Source organism: Lepidothrix coronata, unplaced genomic scaffold (assembly GCF_001604755.1).
Source record: "Lepidothrix coronata isolate B3197 unplaced genomic scaffold, Lepidothrix_coronata-1.0 Scaffold262, whole genome shotgun sequence".
In the NCBI taxonomy this organism is placed as follows: Eukaryota; Metazoa; Chordata; class Aves; order Passeriformes; family Pipridae; genus Lepidothrix; species Lepidothrix coronata.
The window spans coordinates 476,965-491,195 of NW_016690442.1; the positions used below are offsets into that span (position 1 = coordinate 476,965).

At 41.4% G+C, this 14,231-nt stretch overlaps 1 protein-coding gene across 12 annotated transcripts in view; it reads left to right on the forward strand.

The window, feature by feature from the left end:
* The window catches only part of TTLL5 (tubulin tyrosine ligase like 5), a 139,150-nt gene that overhangs the window by 79,866 nt on the left and 45,053 nt on the right, over positions 1-14,231 (forward strand). For 10 of the 12 annotated variants that reach the window (XR_001878194.1, XR_001878195.1, XM_017835686.1 and 7 more), the window contains one exon: positions 5,593-5,747. The exons of 1 other annotated variant lie outside the window; for it this stretch is intronic. Coding sequence is in view for 8 of the 11 variants with exons in the window: in XM_017835686.1 (XP_017691175.1) it covers positions 5,593-5,747 (155 nt within the window). In the remaining 3 variants the exon portion in view is untranslated. Of the gene's footprint in view, positions 1-5,592; positions 5,748-6,901; positions 7,008-14,231 lie in introns of all 12 variants that reach the window. One more of the 12 variants, XR_001878196.1, reaches the window with a different exon arrangement.

Consider the following 14,231-nt stretch of genomic DNA (forward strand, 5'->3'; position numbering starts at 1 on the left):
CATAGTCCAGTGAAACTCAGGATCTGCTGTTCAGGATGTTGGTAATGAAAATTTAAGTAACTTTTTCACTGCCTGCCAATAGGGGCAGAGTAACAACTTCTAGTGATGATGTGTCAACCTATTCATCCTGGTTGACTCCTGTAAACTAGCAAGAGAAACCCACAGGCTTTTGGGAGGCTTATCCTGAATCTGTGGAGGCTGATCTGTAGCACTGGTTATTGGTTGTGGGTTTTTTTTGTTCATTGTTGTAATTCACTGATTTAGCTTCTTTGAACCATTAGAGAAGATCAAAAAGAAACTGCTAACTTTATTATAGAAACAAGATTATTGAATATGATCATGGAAACTCTGGAAGGACTAGTATAATGTAGATCAGAAACGTTAAAGGTATTAAGCTCTTTTTCTGACTCTTCCTTGTGATTGCAGTCATTAACTTACCTTGTAACACTTAAAAATAAATGTAAAAAGGTGTCTTGGTTTGAAACAGCTTGGAGAGGCAGAGACCTCAAACAGAAGTCTCCTCTCTCAGATTCAATACCTCTGGTTTCTCCAGTACAGAGAGAGAGATACCAAATATGCCCAGGTGTAAGTGAAAAAATAACTCTGTACCAAGATGAATGCTAATAACAATACTGATAAAACTGAGTTAAACCAACTGATGAGGAGGAACTTCCCGAGCCCCACCCACCAGACCAAATCAAGATGGTTGCTGGTCTCCTCCACCTGGAAGAAAACCACAGCCACAGGACAGAGACAAGATGGCTGCCCTTCCATGTGGTCTGCCTCCCCATGCCTGGGAATCCTGTCAGGAAAGTTGGAGAGTCAGTGCTGGCAGGAAATGGCAGATAGTGGGATTTGATACTGGCAGATGCTTGTGTGGCACTGTAGTGAGGCTGCAGTGCCGGTACAGGCAGTTGGGGCAGGACTGCAGACCCCCCAGGTGACTGGAAGGACCGGCAAGACACCCGTTGGATCCACAACAAGACTTGGTTGTTGCAATTTCGATGTTTATTGGTTGAAGTGATGGTTGCAGTCTGGATCTGTCAAGGTGATGGTAGAAGCCTCAAAACTCAGTTATATACACTCAGGTTCAGGTGGGAATGCCTCCAATACCTCCCCTGGAGCAGGGAGTTTTGCGCTGGATGATGTAATACTGTGAGTGGGATACTAGGGAGTCTTTGACACTTTCTAAGATTTTGCAGCTGAGTCCATTATGGCTTGTCAACAAGAGATGAATACCTTCAGGCTTGGTGTGAATGTTTGGGGGAGTTATCACAGCTGAGTAATCTACGTAAGGAAAAAGAAACACTACCCCACCTCTTAGGGTTTGCTTCTTTCCTTATCTTGCTTAACACCCAGTTTGTAGGCTGAGGTGTTGGATGTGCACATCTTCAGCCCCTGGCCTGGGTGGCCACTCTGGACATTGTTAGCAAAGCACACTGCTGATTGAGCCATGAGCACCAATAGTCCAGTCTCTTACAGCACCTGGGCGGTCACTGCAGGTGGTCCAATGCTTGAGTGAGTGAATCACTAGCAGTTCAGTCTCTTTAAAGAAGGCAAAACACCGAAAAGGCATATTAGGAGGAAAAAGAAAAGGTGGATACCAGAATTTTTGTGTAATCCAGGATTTTAGCATTATGCAATAATTTGTCTTTTGGCTTATTAGCATTCTACTGAACTAAGTATAACATTGCATATATGTGCTGTTTCTAACACAGGGCTCTATTTATCGATATGGCTGTGAGAACCCACATGTTCTTCCCTCCCCTGTTTCTTTGTGTTATATGTTAAATAGAATTACATTAAGTGGGCTTTTCTCCTTCCCTGAGAGCTCTTTGGTATTTACTATCCCATGATGTTCTTTTGTCAGCATGTTCCTTTCAGCTTCTGATGGTTTTGCTGTTCCAGACAGTTTAAAAATTGTGGCAAAACTTTTCGAGTCTTTCTGTCTTGAGAGGTGTTAGCTGTGTATTGTCTTGCCTTTTATAGACTCCATGAAGAATGCATTCATGTGAGGAGAGATGTTTGAAAATAGGGATGCTTGAAGTGTGCATTGCAGCATGCACAGGTCTCCTGTCATACTATCAGTGTCAGGAAAAATACTCTAAACTCCATTGCTGCTAATGAGGAACAGGAGTCTTAGCAAGCAGGAGAGTTTGAACCCATCTTGTTGCAACTCAGTGTGAAAAATAACTTTATTCTTGTAGATCCACACTAATAACCACCTTCTCTGTTGAGCTTGCTAGCCTGACTTTCTAGGGTTTAGGGGTATTTTTTTAATTCGTTTGTTTTTTGCTCCATTGTTACAATTTCTGAAGCTACAAGCTCTTCTTTATGGCTCTTTTGGTCCAGGTGCTATACATTACCTTCTTTTACACCAAAATACCAACTGATTTGTTGCTAAGTATTTGCCCTGTGAAGGGAATAATGCAGTTCCATCAAGTGCACAGGAAGACTAGAAAATGAAGCCCCTGCTGACCACGGATGTGTTGGGGGTGTCTCAGCAATACTTCAAGGCAACATCCTGGCAAGCTAATTATAGCAGCTGAAATGTTTCAGTGCATGGCATAGTAACATTGCACTGGCTGCAGCTAAACCTTGCTGGTCACTCTCTCATTCTGAATCCCTTGCCTGTGTTTAATCTGCTGTACTTTAAACACCTGTCTATCTGGAATGTGTGAAATGGCCCTACTACCCATGCGAAGCTATTTGCTCACCTGCTTTGCTTAGAGAGACAGCTTTCAAATAAACACTGATACAATGTTAGAGAGGAAAGCATGTAAGCATGTCACAATAATAGAGCAGGACTGAGGCTGTAATTCATCAGACTAAATGCATCTTAGTATCAAGATGATAAGAGAAAATGTGTTAGCAAAGTTGTGATCATTGTTGCTGACAAGCTAAGAATTGTATATAACCTGTTTCATTTACCATGTTGCCCTCTGTGTTTGCATCATTACCCATTCTTGCTTCTTTTCAGACAATAAACTCTTTGTAGCCAGCAACTGTCATTGTTAGGTATTTGTATAGTGCCTGGCACAATCAGAACTAAACCTAAATTGAAGCTTTCTGTTATTGCAATGAAGAAACTTAAAATTTTAATTAAATTCTACAGAACACAACAACATTTAAGGGTGAAGTATGGGCACCAAAATGACACCTAATGCTGTTTTCCATATAAGGTGGATAGCACTGCCATTACTAAGCTTGCCTGATATGTCCCATTGTAAGATCTTGTCTTAAATTAATTGTAGTGTTCTGAAACATCATCTATTTCGATTCATATTTTCTGTGTTTATTGTTCAGTGTTCAGAACACTTCAGGCAAGATGAAGTATTCCAGACAAAACCAAGGCTGGATTAAAAAAAAAATATTTTGTGCATTTTAATATCTGCAGAACTTTTAGTTTAAATCTCTGGATCTCTCATGCTTCAAAATAGCAATTTGGAATTTAAAATTTTGTCCGAGCTTGATTGCACAGTAGTTGTTTGAAAAGCTTCAATTGAAATATACTCAGCAATACCTGCTAGACCTTCTTAACTTCCTGAAGGTTCCCTCCCCACTGAGCATGCTAAACTGAATTTCTCTGTATTTCTATCCCTAGTGTACTCCTTTTCTCCTGTGTTCTCAGTGACCTGGTCCTTGACAGTTTGGGGTCTTGTCTGACTTCAGTACAGAAGGAGTGGGAATTCTGCCACGGTGTGGAGAACAGCTAGGACAAGGAGGCTATGAAATTTGTGCCTGGACATAATTTGGGAGAAGACATTGAGAACCATTCAGATGAAAGAACAGTTAGCAAAAGGAGTGGACTAGGGAGGGGAATAGAACTAGAACCACTTGGATAATAGGATATGTGAGGAATTAAGAATGGAAGTGTGGAAAAACAGATCAAGTAACTACTCCTGTGGAAAGTTTCAGGCCTGAAATGGTGTGTCTCATAGGCCAGAACTAGTAGGGAGGACAGTGCTGCAAATCTGTTAGAACAAAACTGTACTGAGAAAAACAAGGAGAATGACACCTGACATGCAGAAGCTGGAACTGACTAGGTGAGAATAGTGACACACAGATGAGAAGAAAGAATGAGAAAAGACTAGAGCTGAGAAGAGATGAGATGAAAGTGGATGGCTGCTTTTGGAGAAGTGGACAAAAGCCAAGTGTGTTACCACTAGAATTTAATTCTGTCCAGAACTTGATGTAGGAATTAAAGATTTCTGAACTTAAAAAATGCTTAGGTGCCTTGTACTACTAAACCACAAAAGGAGTGACAACCTACTTCAGTTGCAATGTTAGTTCACGTTCTGGAGTTCAGTGAGAGGATATGAGGTCTGTAATCCTGAACAAATCCATTTTAAGTATGAGTGTAGTTATTTAATGAAGCTGGTTTGTACTCGTTCAAGTACAAATTCTGGTAAAAGAGCATTGTTAAGCTATGCTGAAGTTACACCTTTAAGTGATTTAATAACAATCACCTTTGAGATCTGGAGCAGGTGCAGGCTAGTTGTTAGACTCTTCTGTCTGTGTCCGATGTTTCATTGGCTATATGCCTTTCAGTTGCCACCAAAGTGAGGAGGGCCAGCATAGGTAAGTTTTGTTTGCTGTTTGATCCTAGTCTTGGTGCAGAACTGGGTGTTTTCACTGCTAAAAAGTAACACGTGATCATGTAATTAAAGGGAGTCATAAACTTAATTCTGGCAGGGCTTGACTGGGAGGGCTTTACAAAGTTAGCTTTTCAATGTTTGTAGTGTTTTGAGACCTTCATTTTTTTTTTCCCCAAGTGTAAACCATTACACTGCTGTAGTAGATCCATTGTGTTGTGTATTTAGGCTTTCTTCAATACATTAACAGATAGCATCTGCCTGCAGTTTGGTCTTTCAAGAAGATAAGCAACTCAAGAAGAATGCTCAGAGAAAGAAACAGATACATATTATACGCTTAAAAACTCACAGATAACTTCTTTAGAGCTTGATCTAGCAAGCATACACTTAACATGATTTCAGTATGTTTACTTGTGTGAACAGTTTGCAGGTGGTTGTGTGGGAAGCTTCTTTTGTGTGTGGTTGAGTTTGGTTTTGAAGTTTATATCCAAGGTACATATGCTTTTGTGTTGTGCCTGTATATGTGTATGTATAGAGAGGGGTAGGGAGAGGACAGGTGCATGTTGTTGGCTTAGTTACACAGCTCATGATGACTGGAGAATTAGTCTGGTCTCTACTCAATGTAATATGAGCTTCTAGCTTTTGATTAGTGCACGTGGATTTAATTTTTTCACATGGCAGGAACATGATGTTGCTTTCTTACTTTGGGATTTTTCTCCCCTCTTTGTTCTTCTGTGAATGGAAGGGTTGAATTTTCATGCTAGCATTTGAATTCATTTCAAGCACAGTGTCTGTTGGTGTCATCTCTTCCACTGCTTTATGCAACTAGCACAGGTTTTTTGCGTCTGAAAATTTCCCTTTTCTAGCAGTTTCACTTTTCTTAGTAAATGCTCTATCCCATTTACATAGTGATGCCTTTTGCTCTTTTCTTGGCTTTTAATTGTTTCTGATAGTTTGTTTGGGTTTGTTTTTGTTTTGTTTTTTTTTGCCTCTTTAGTTAACAAACCTGAACTTGGCAAGTGGAGCTATAAGCAAGGGGAATGCAGCTGCCCCACAGAGCTACCGGTCACCACTCAACAAAAGAGGGTCACTGTGGGCTGTTCAGTCAGACACTCATAGAGCTGACAAAAGATCTGTCTCCTCAGCAGTCAGGTAAGTTAAAATTGCTGCTCTAGCTTTGGAAGAAGAATGCAATGCACTCAGGAGCTCATTTGTAATTTGTGTTTGGCTTCTTGCTTAGATGCTGCAATGTGTCCAGAGAAGAACAGTGGAGCTGGTGAAGGGTCTAGAGCACAAGTTTGAGGAGTGGCTGAGGGAGATGGGGTTGTTTAGCCTGGAGAAAAGGAGTCTTGGGGGCAACACAATATTGCTCTGTACAACTGCCTGGAAGGAGGTTGTAGCAAGGTGTATGTTGGTCTCTTCTCCCAAGTAACAAGCAATAGGACAAGAAGAATGGCTTCAAGTTTCACCAGGAGAAGTTTGGATTAGATACTAGAAAAAATTTCTTCACCAAAAAGGTTGTCAAACATTGGAATGGGCTGCCCAGGAGAAGGTGGAGCCACTTGGAAGTGTTTAAAAAATGTGTAGATGTGGCACTGAGGGACATGGTTTAGTGGTGGACTTGGTGGTGTTACGGTTAACAGTTGGATTTGAGGATCTTAAAGGTATTTTCCAGCATAAACAGTTCCATGATTCTATCTAAGAGCTTAGTAATCGTTCTTCTCAGATCTGGAAACTAGACCTATGATAATAGTTATGTTCCCAAAGCTGTCAGGTTCACGGTGAAATAAGGGCCTGGATGAACATGTAGGCTGAGAGGGAAATGTCTATCTTTGATTTCTCTGCGTCTGTAAGTTCAAGTTTGCTAGTGTTGAGACATATATGCAGAATGCTGCAAAAATCTCCACTATGTCCTCATCTTCATGCTTTTTCTGTGAATATCAAGTTTAGATTGTTCAAAGATAGAACAACATAGATAGAGCAGTGTTTATTAGATTTTCTTTTCCAGATGGCTTCTTTATGCTCCATATGAATTTTGGACGTTGGAATTTATAGCTAGTATGCTCATGGGAATCAGGGCAGAGGACTGTGATTCTGCAGTAAAACCATTCTTCCTGGGATTGAAAGAGTAGCAAGATTGACTCACAGGAATCTAGATCTTATAGACTAGGAGCAAGTCAAGCTTGCTGTGATAACTAGGCTGAATACAAGCCCGGAACTGCTGGAGATTTGAGTTCTTCCTTTGCCACTCCAGTAAATATTATTTATTCCTTTGCCTAAGCTTTCATTTTTGTCTTTTAAAACAGAATAATGAAGCAGAGCTTCTCCAGCACATGAGTTTAGGACTGGAAAGGACATGAAAACACTGGTTCTTGTCATTGGCATCTGAATGCTGCTGGAAAATGGAGGGAGGTGAGAGAGGGAGACACACAGTGCAGAAGGCATGTGACCAGAGTGGTCATCCTTTCCCACAAGGGTCCTTCAGTAGGAGAATTGTAATGGGATTTGGAAAGCTCAAGTAAAATTGTTCTTATTCCATCAGTCACTGCTTTTCACCCTGCCTAAAGAAGAAGAATGTGAGAAATGAATTCCTGGCCTGTTTCTGTTCCAGGACAATGTTTGCCTCTGGGATTTAAAGTTATTGAGAGAGGTGGTAGTGATTCTGCTCTTGGAGCCCAGCCAGGCAAGCTATTACCTAATCCAAATAAAGAACTTATCCAATAGGTGTAAACTGCGTTTTCTTATTACACAGCTTGGGAGAGCAGCAGCATGCAGGCTGTCCTAGAGCTTCCGTTCTTTTTCTTGACTCTGCTTGCACCTTTTCATGGGCTCACAGATATAGCTGCAAACCCCACCATTTAATGCCCAGAACTGTGCTCTGAATGACTTTCAGGGCTGTGCCTCATCTAGCATTGTGTGCATAGTTTAATGCTTGTAGTTAAAATTTCTGTTTTATTTTCTACAGCAATCTGAAAATGCTTCAGAATTTTCCCGTCACAACAGATAAAAGATTCCATCTTCAAACCTTTTATGAATCATTTAGTCTTTCAGTACTTCAGTTGCTCTGGTTTTTGTCCTCAGAGAAAGTGACAGAAAGATGTCTTAGGACTCTTTATTGAATTATTTTATCTTTATGGATGCTTTTATTGAATGGTCAGAATACTGGGAGTTAAAAGTTTTTTGTAAATCTGGAAATGAAAAAAAAAAAGGGATTCTTGAGGCAGTGCTGGATTACTTGGTCTCTGAACTTTTATTTTATGAGAGAATTCCAAAAAGAATATCAAGGTCATGATATATGGAGATTGCTATCTTGTATTGTAAATGCCTTTTTTGCTACTTGATTAGTTACATTGGAGCAAGCAGTTCACAGAGGGTCATCTGATGGGTGTCAGCCTGTGCTCAGTGCTGGATAACTGAAGAAAAGCTTTCTGTTTTGTTCCATTAAGGTTCTGGTCTATCACTTGCAGAATTCGGCAAGGATGAAAATGTTTCGTAAATGGGTCTCTTATCTGGCTTGCAGTTGGCTCCAGTTCAAATATCTGCCTCTGAAATGCAGTCCCTACAGTTTTTGTATGACTCTGTGGTAAATCTAAGCCATTTTAGTACTGCTGAGGTTTGTTTGAAAATTTTGGTCTGATGTTTGCAATCTATAGGATTTGGACTATTCTTGTTGACAAATCTTTCTCCCCTTTAATACCCACTCTCTGAGTACTGACTTATCTAAGTGTTTCTCAGAAGGACTCCTTCTTCTGTTGAATTCTTTTGGCTGTATGAAGTGAGGTGCCAAATTAGTAGTCCTATTGCCAAAAGGCAAAGGAGATCTTGGGTTTGTAATATGGAGACAGAGAACAGTTCTGAATATGTTAAAATGTTATTTTATAAATCTACACTGTGGTGCATTTTGAGATTTTTTTGTCACTTTCTATAAGCATTGGTGCTATTCCCACTCAAATGATGGCTTAGTCTTTTGCTGCACCTCAAACAAAGAAGCCTGCAGAGCTCCACAACAGGTGAGATGTTCCAAGTTGTATGTGGGCTTACTTTTGACTACTGTAACATGGCCGTCAGCATCTGCCACATTTACTGCAGACCTGCCTTTGTTACCCTCTGTACATCACTGAATTTATGTCAAATCTGTTTTCTCCCACTCTAATCCTCGTCCTGTCTCAGTGCCCTATTTCAGTTCTGTCTCGATTGAGTTCTCACTCAATTGTTTGGGTAGGGTTGTCATCCCCTCACATTGTGCTGTAAAGGCACTAAACATGATTACATGTTTTGCAGTAGAATTATTTAAGGTTACCATATATTATTTTTATCACAATTTTAATAATGTAATCTAAGGACCACAAATATGGAAGTAATTCCTCATTATCCAGTGAAACTACCAGTCACTGAAGCCAAGACCGTACTAGAACTGCTCTTGATAAAGCATTATCTTGAATGCATAATAAAGGTAAAAAATCAGCTGTTTAATAGAGTGAAGCTTGTTGATTCAGAACATAAAGTACCTGTTGGCAAAGTGCTGCATAACCCCTAGTAGTGGGGGCAGCGGTCAGAGGTTACTTGAAGCTTCTGGCACTGGAATTTGCAGCTGCTATGCCACTTGTTTTTTGAAAAAGACAGTGGATTTCTCCTCCAAGAATTACTTCATTTACTGCTATGGGTACATGTACGACACGTTCTAGGTTTCAGATGTTCTGTTCTGATCATACTAAGTATATATCCTTTGGACTTGTGAGGAAGAACCCCAGATGTCTTTTGAGAGTTTTTTCTGCAATGGTGTATTTGGCTTCTCTAGTTTCATTGAATCTTTGAGTTTTGCCTGAAAGACCCCAGACAGTAATCACAGGCAAATTGTGTTACATATGTGTTGCCTTGTAGTTCTGGATTGATAATGACTTTTATTCTCTTCCAAATCATTTGTTTTGAGCTTCCTGCAGTTTCTTGCAAAGTCGAGGCTGCCTGACTGTTGTCCTGTGCTGCATTTGCCAAGTGTTCACAGCCTGTTTGTTTGCACAGCATCTAGGTGTAAGGTAACTTGGAGGCTGTGCTGCAGTGATGCCTCTGGAGGAAACGAAGGGGGAAGGCAGCAAGCACTGAGAGATACACAGTAAACCCTCAGTTCAGTTTGAGCAAACTGCGTTGACCGTAACACCTCCCTGGCTAAGCAGTACAGAAGTGCCAGAGCAGCAGCAGCCCAACAGCACTGAGTCCAGCCCTCTGCTAGCATTGCCACATATCTGTTCCTGTCTCCCCATAGTGCTTGTTCTCTTCCCTTTTTGCTTACCTTAATGCCTAAAGTAATTCAATTTCTTTATTCACGGCAGAGGAGTAATTGAGGGTGGGTACAGTGATTTTTCTGTGACCTCTGTCTGCATCGCCTCCGCAGCTCTGTCATGATGACACTGCCTGCCGTCCTTGAGAGGCAGCACTTCTGAGAGCTCTGAATTTGGAGTTTTCTGTTATTACCTTCTGCTCAGAGGAGGTTTGAGGAGGGCAGGCAAAAAATAGAACTACTGCCTGTATGTTCTTGCAACTCATCCTGTTTCTAGTTTGTGCATGTTCTTCCTCTACTCATGCAACCACGAATATTTGTGCCTGTAACAGCCTTCTCCTTCCGCAACAACCTCTTATCTTTTTTTTTAATTTTATTTCCACACACGTATTCCAGGGTCACCAGTGACAACTTGTTAACTGTGGAAGTGAATTGGCTGACTTAAACTTTAGAAATACATGACTTGCCTTGTATTTTTTTTTCTATATATATTTTGGTCACACTAAGGAAACTTGTGATGTCAGGGCCAATTGCTCTCCATCCTGCTTGGAAATCGCCCTGAACCTCAGCACTATGGATTGGCACAGTCCTGCAGGATCCCTGCTTCCCACAGCTAGGCCTTGGCTCTGACTGTCTGGAGCCTCCAGGAGAGGAAAGGCAGAAAGCTCGTGACTTGCCCAGACAGTCTGAGGCCTGGCCCTGCAGCCTCAGCTCCCCAGACACGTTGAGTCGGACTTGGCTGGCAGCCGCTGCACTGTTACTTTTCCGAAGTAATAAGTGAGATTAATCACAGGACCCTTTCCAGAGGCAAAGGGGGTTTGTGCTGCCTGGAGGGAGACTATAGGAGCCAGTGCTGGGGCTGTGAGCCGGAGGCGAGAACTGGGGCCTCGCAGCAGGGCAGAACGGGGCACCAGTGGAGTTGTGTGAGTGTGGACTCTGCTCAGCTGCTTCTGGGAGGCTTTGCTGGAGCTGTAGCCTGGTGCCTCCCTTGGATGGGCTGTGGCTGAGCACAGAGGCCACAGTGTCTGTATTACCTGTATCTGCTGGCCTTGGACAATTACGATTTTTGCAAATAAAAATTTGAGGGGGGACAGGTTTCTTTTTGACTACATGAATTCCTTTCAGAGAAGAGATGAGGATCTTTCCTACTGTTCCAAGCAAACAGCCCATATTGACAGGTGGATGGGAGTGATGGGGGTCTTGTACCTTCCCCCAAGCCAGTACTGTATAATGTTTTTGGGTTTTCTCATTACAGCTGCCTCCACAAATTGACCTTATTCTAATGTAAACATAGGATTTGCCATCCTGGACTAGGCTACTAGTCCCTCTAGTTCTCATATCCTGTGCTTCAGAGCAACTATCACTTCAGAGCATCTTCAGTAGAAGTTCAGAGAACGTTCTGATGGGCAGCAGGGAAATTCCCTGTCTGGAGGAAAAATTGATTTTACCCTCCAATGGCTAGCAGCTGGCTTGTAGTTCTCACAATACTTTGTTCTATGTAGTCTGGTGTGGATATTGTTGTTAATCATATATTTTTACTTTCTGCAAAAAATATAGTCCTGTTAAGCTGTAGCAGTGAGTTCCACAGGTGAATTTCATATTATACAAAAGTTTCCATTTTTAATTTTTTTCCAAAATTTGCTGAAAGTCTCTGTACCTATAATAAGATTACATGAAGGCAAACAGAAATGCTTGATTTATTTTCTGGACTATTTATCCTGTATCTTTCTATCATCTCCCTTCTTGTTTGTCTCTCCTAAACTAAACAGTCCCATTCTTTTCAAATTCTAAATGGAAATTTTCCCGGCTCTCTAGTAATTGTCTGGCTATCTTTATAGAGATGACAAGAAACAAAAATAGTACATCAAGTAGGAGTAAAACATTAATTTCATGTAAGTAACACTAGTGTATCTTTATTTTCTAACTCAATTTACATATACCAATATCTTGTTGGCTTCTGCCCATGCTAAACACTGAAATTTTTATTAATATGCACTTGTTTCTCTTTGATTATTGCAGTAAATGTCAAACTGAGCAACAGGTATAGGCAGTTCATTTTTGCAGTTGTTTTTTTTCTTTTTCTTTTTTTCCATTTCTTCAGTAGTGAACTCTCCTTTTCCTGCTTCCAGCTGCCACGGGTGGATTTTGTTGGCTGTGATGAGTTACTTGCAGTTTTCTGTTCTATTAAATACCTAATTCAATATAGAACAAGTTGAAATTTTTTAGTGTCTTGCACTACTTGACTCATAATCTCCTCCTGTTATCCCTGATTTCGAATGTCTCTGAAGTATGCTGTGTAGGTTCTAGGTATTTCATGTTGCAAAGTGACCAGCAGATCTGCTTTTCCTCTGCATTTATTTAAACCTCTAATTCACCATTAAAATAGTTGTTTTCCAGAGTGGTATTCAGACGATTAATGTGCCTGTAGCTCTTGTGGGGGAGATCTACTCCTCTGCTTATGGCCTTCTAGGAATGAGGGGACCCTGTAGTCTGGTGCTCTGTGGGAGTGGCTCTGGCTTCAGCAGCCTCCCTCTCTAGAGGAGTTCTGAAAGGGTTACAAGGGAGCCTTGGCTGTTTCTTTGAGCTATTTGGAAAGGACGGGCCTCAGACAGCTTGGCAGGAACCTGGGGCCCTGTTTTTTCCAGCCCAGCCCTTCCTTCTGCACAGAGCAGGGAATCCCACGAATGTCTGGTTTTTCCCCTTTTTAAAAACTTTTTCTAATAATATTTTTATCCATCCGTGACTCTTCCCCACACAAGGATCTCAAGCTTTATCCATTGATTGGCCTTACAGGTAGTGAGGTGTAAATGAAAGCTGTGCTACCATGCCATAGCTGTTGGAATTAGTTCACATTGTGCAGCTGAGAAGGGCATTGGGAAGGTTCCCAGAAGAGTGTCCTTTCTGGCATTGATCTTAGGGCAGGTCCATCTGGCCTAAGAACAGAGGGATTGAATGGGCCCATCTTTGAACTGTGCTATTCCCATGGGTCACACTTCGAAATCTCAGAGCTGCATGTTCTGTATCCTCCCTACCAGACATACAGAATGGTGCTTTGTAAAAATGGAAGTTCCCTTTGTAAGCCAGGCTTATGAAAGGCAAGATGGGGTTAGCAACTCTTCCTTCATTTGCCTCATGCTCTCCAGCACTGTGCTGAAGTTGAACTTATTGTGAATATTTTGAAGGTTTGCAGGTCTGCCCTGTACCTTTTCACCTCAAGAAAATGGAGGTGTCTATGGGCTAGTGTTAAAGTGAAGTCTGATTACTGGTGAGAGCAAAGGTCTTAAACAGCTATGTTGAAGACATCGGTGTTGTGCAGCCGAGAAAGAGAAATTAGATCAGGATTATGTTGCTATCTCAGTAAGCCTGTCAGATGCTGTAAGTAGGGTGTGATCTGAGACCTATATAGAAAGCCTGTCCAGAAGGCAGCCCTCATGTGGAGCAGTTCCTGGACAACCCTCTGAAGTCAGCAGTCAAAGGGCCTGGAATCAAGCTCAACTGAGTTAAGGGTTTCAGTGACCAAGTACAAATGCCACAGCAGGAGGTAGCAAAAAGGGCCAAAGGGGTTTCCTTCTTGATAGGATTTGTTTTGGAACTTCCTTCCATTGTACAATGGAGTTTCCACCACCAATGCACATTTGTATTTTCCATCCAGGCCGAGGTCATGCTTTAGCTTGACTTGCTCAGGATGAGCATGGCATTCTTTCTGGTGTTTTATACTGTGATATAAATGGGAATTCCCTGCAAAAGCACAAAGAAACCCCTTTCCTACCCCTGAAAGTATTAGTGGGCCTTTCCTGCGAAGATCCTGCTTTTACCTAATTTTCCCCAGCTTTCAGGCTGGTGAAGTTTTGTAGCTGACACCAGTTTCTGAATTGCATTCTGTTGGCTCCATGTCAGTCTGTTATTCTCCAGGGTTTCTCTGTGCTGCAGGTATCAAGCAGCAACTGTTTGTGAACCATGCAGGGATCCACTGTTTAACAAAAACCTCTTTTGAAAAAAGGGGAGGGGAAAATGTAAAAAAGTCAGGATTATTTCAGTTTCCTTATGTATTTGGTGACAGCTCTGCTTGGTGATCCTTTTTACTGTCTCATAGGTGTATGTATATTGTGTAATCTGAAGATGGGTCAACCAGAACTCCACTGTGGAACACCAACTTTTTGTTTAGGGAATAGCGTGACTTATAATAATGAGTACTGTTTGTGGTTAGTAGTACTTTCTGAGTCTTTACCCAACACTGGATACTATCAGCCATTGAGTAATTTGACCAAAATGCTCTGAATAAGAGAACTTTGGTTGGTAATGAGCAAGAAAGCATTTTAGTCACTTAGAAAAGCTTGTTATTGGATTGTCCAGAACCAGTG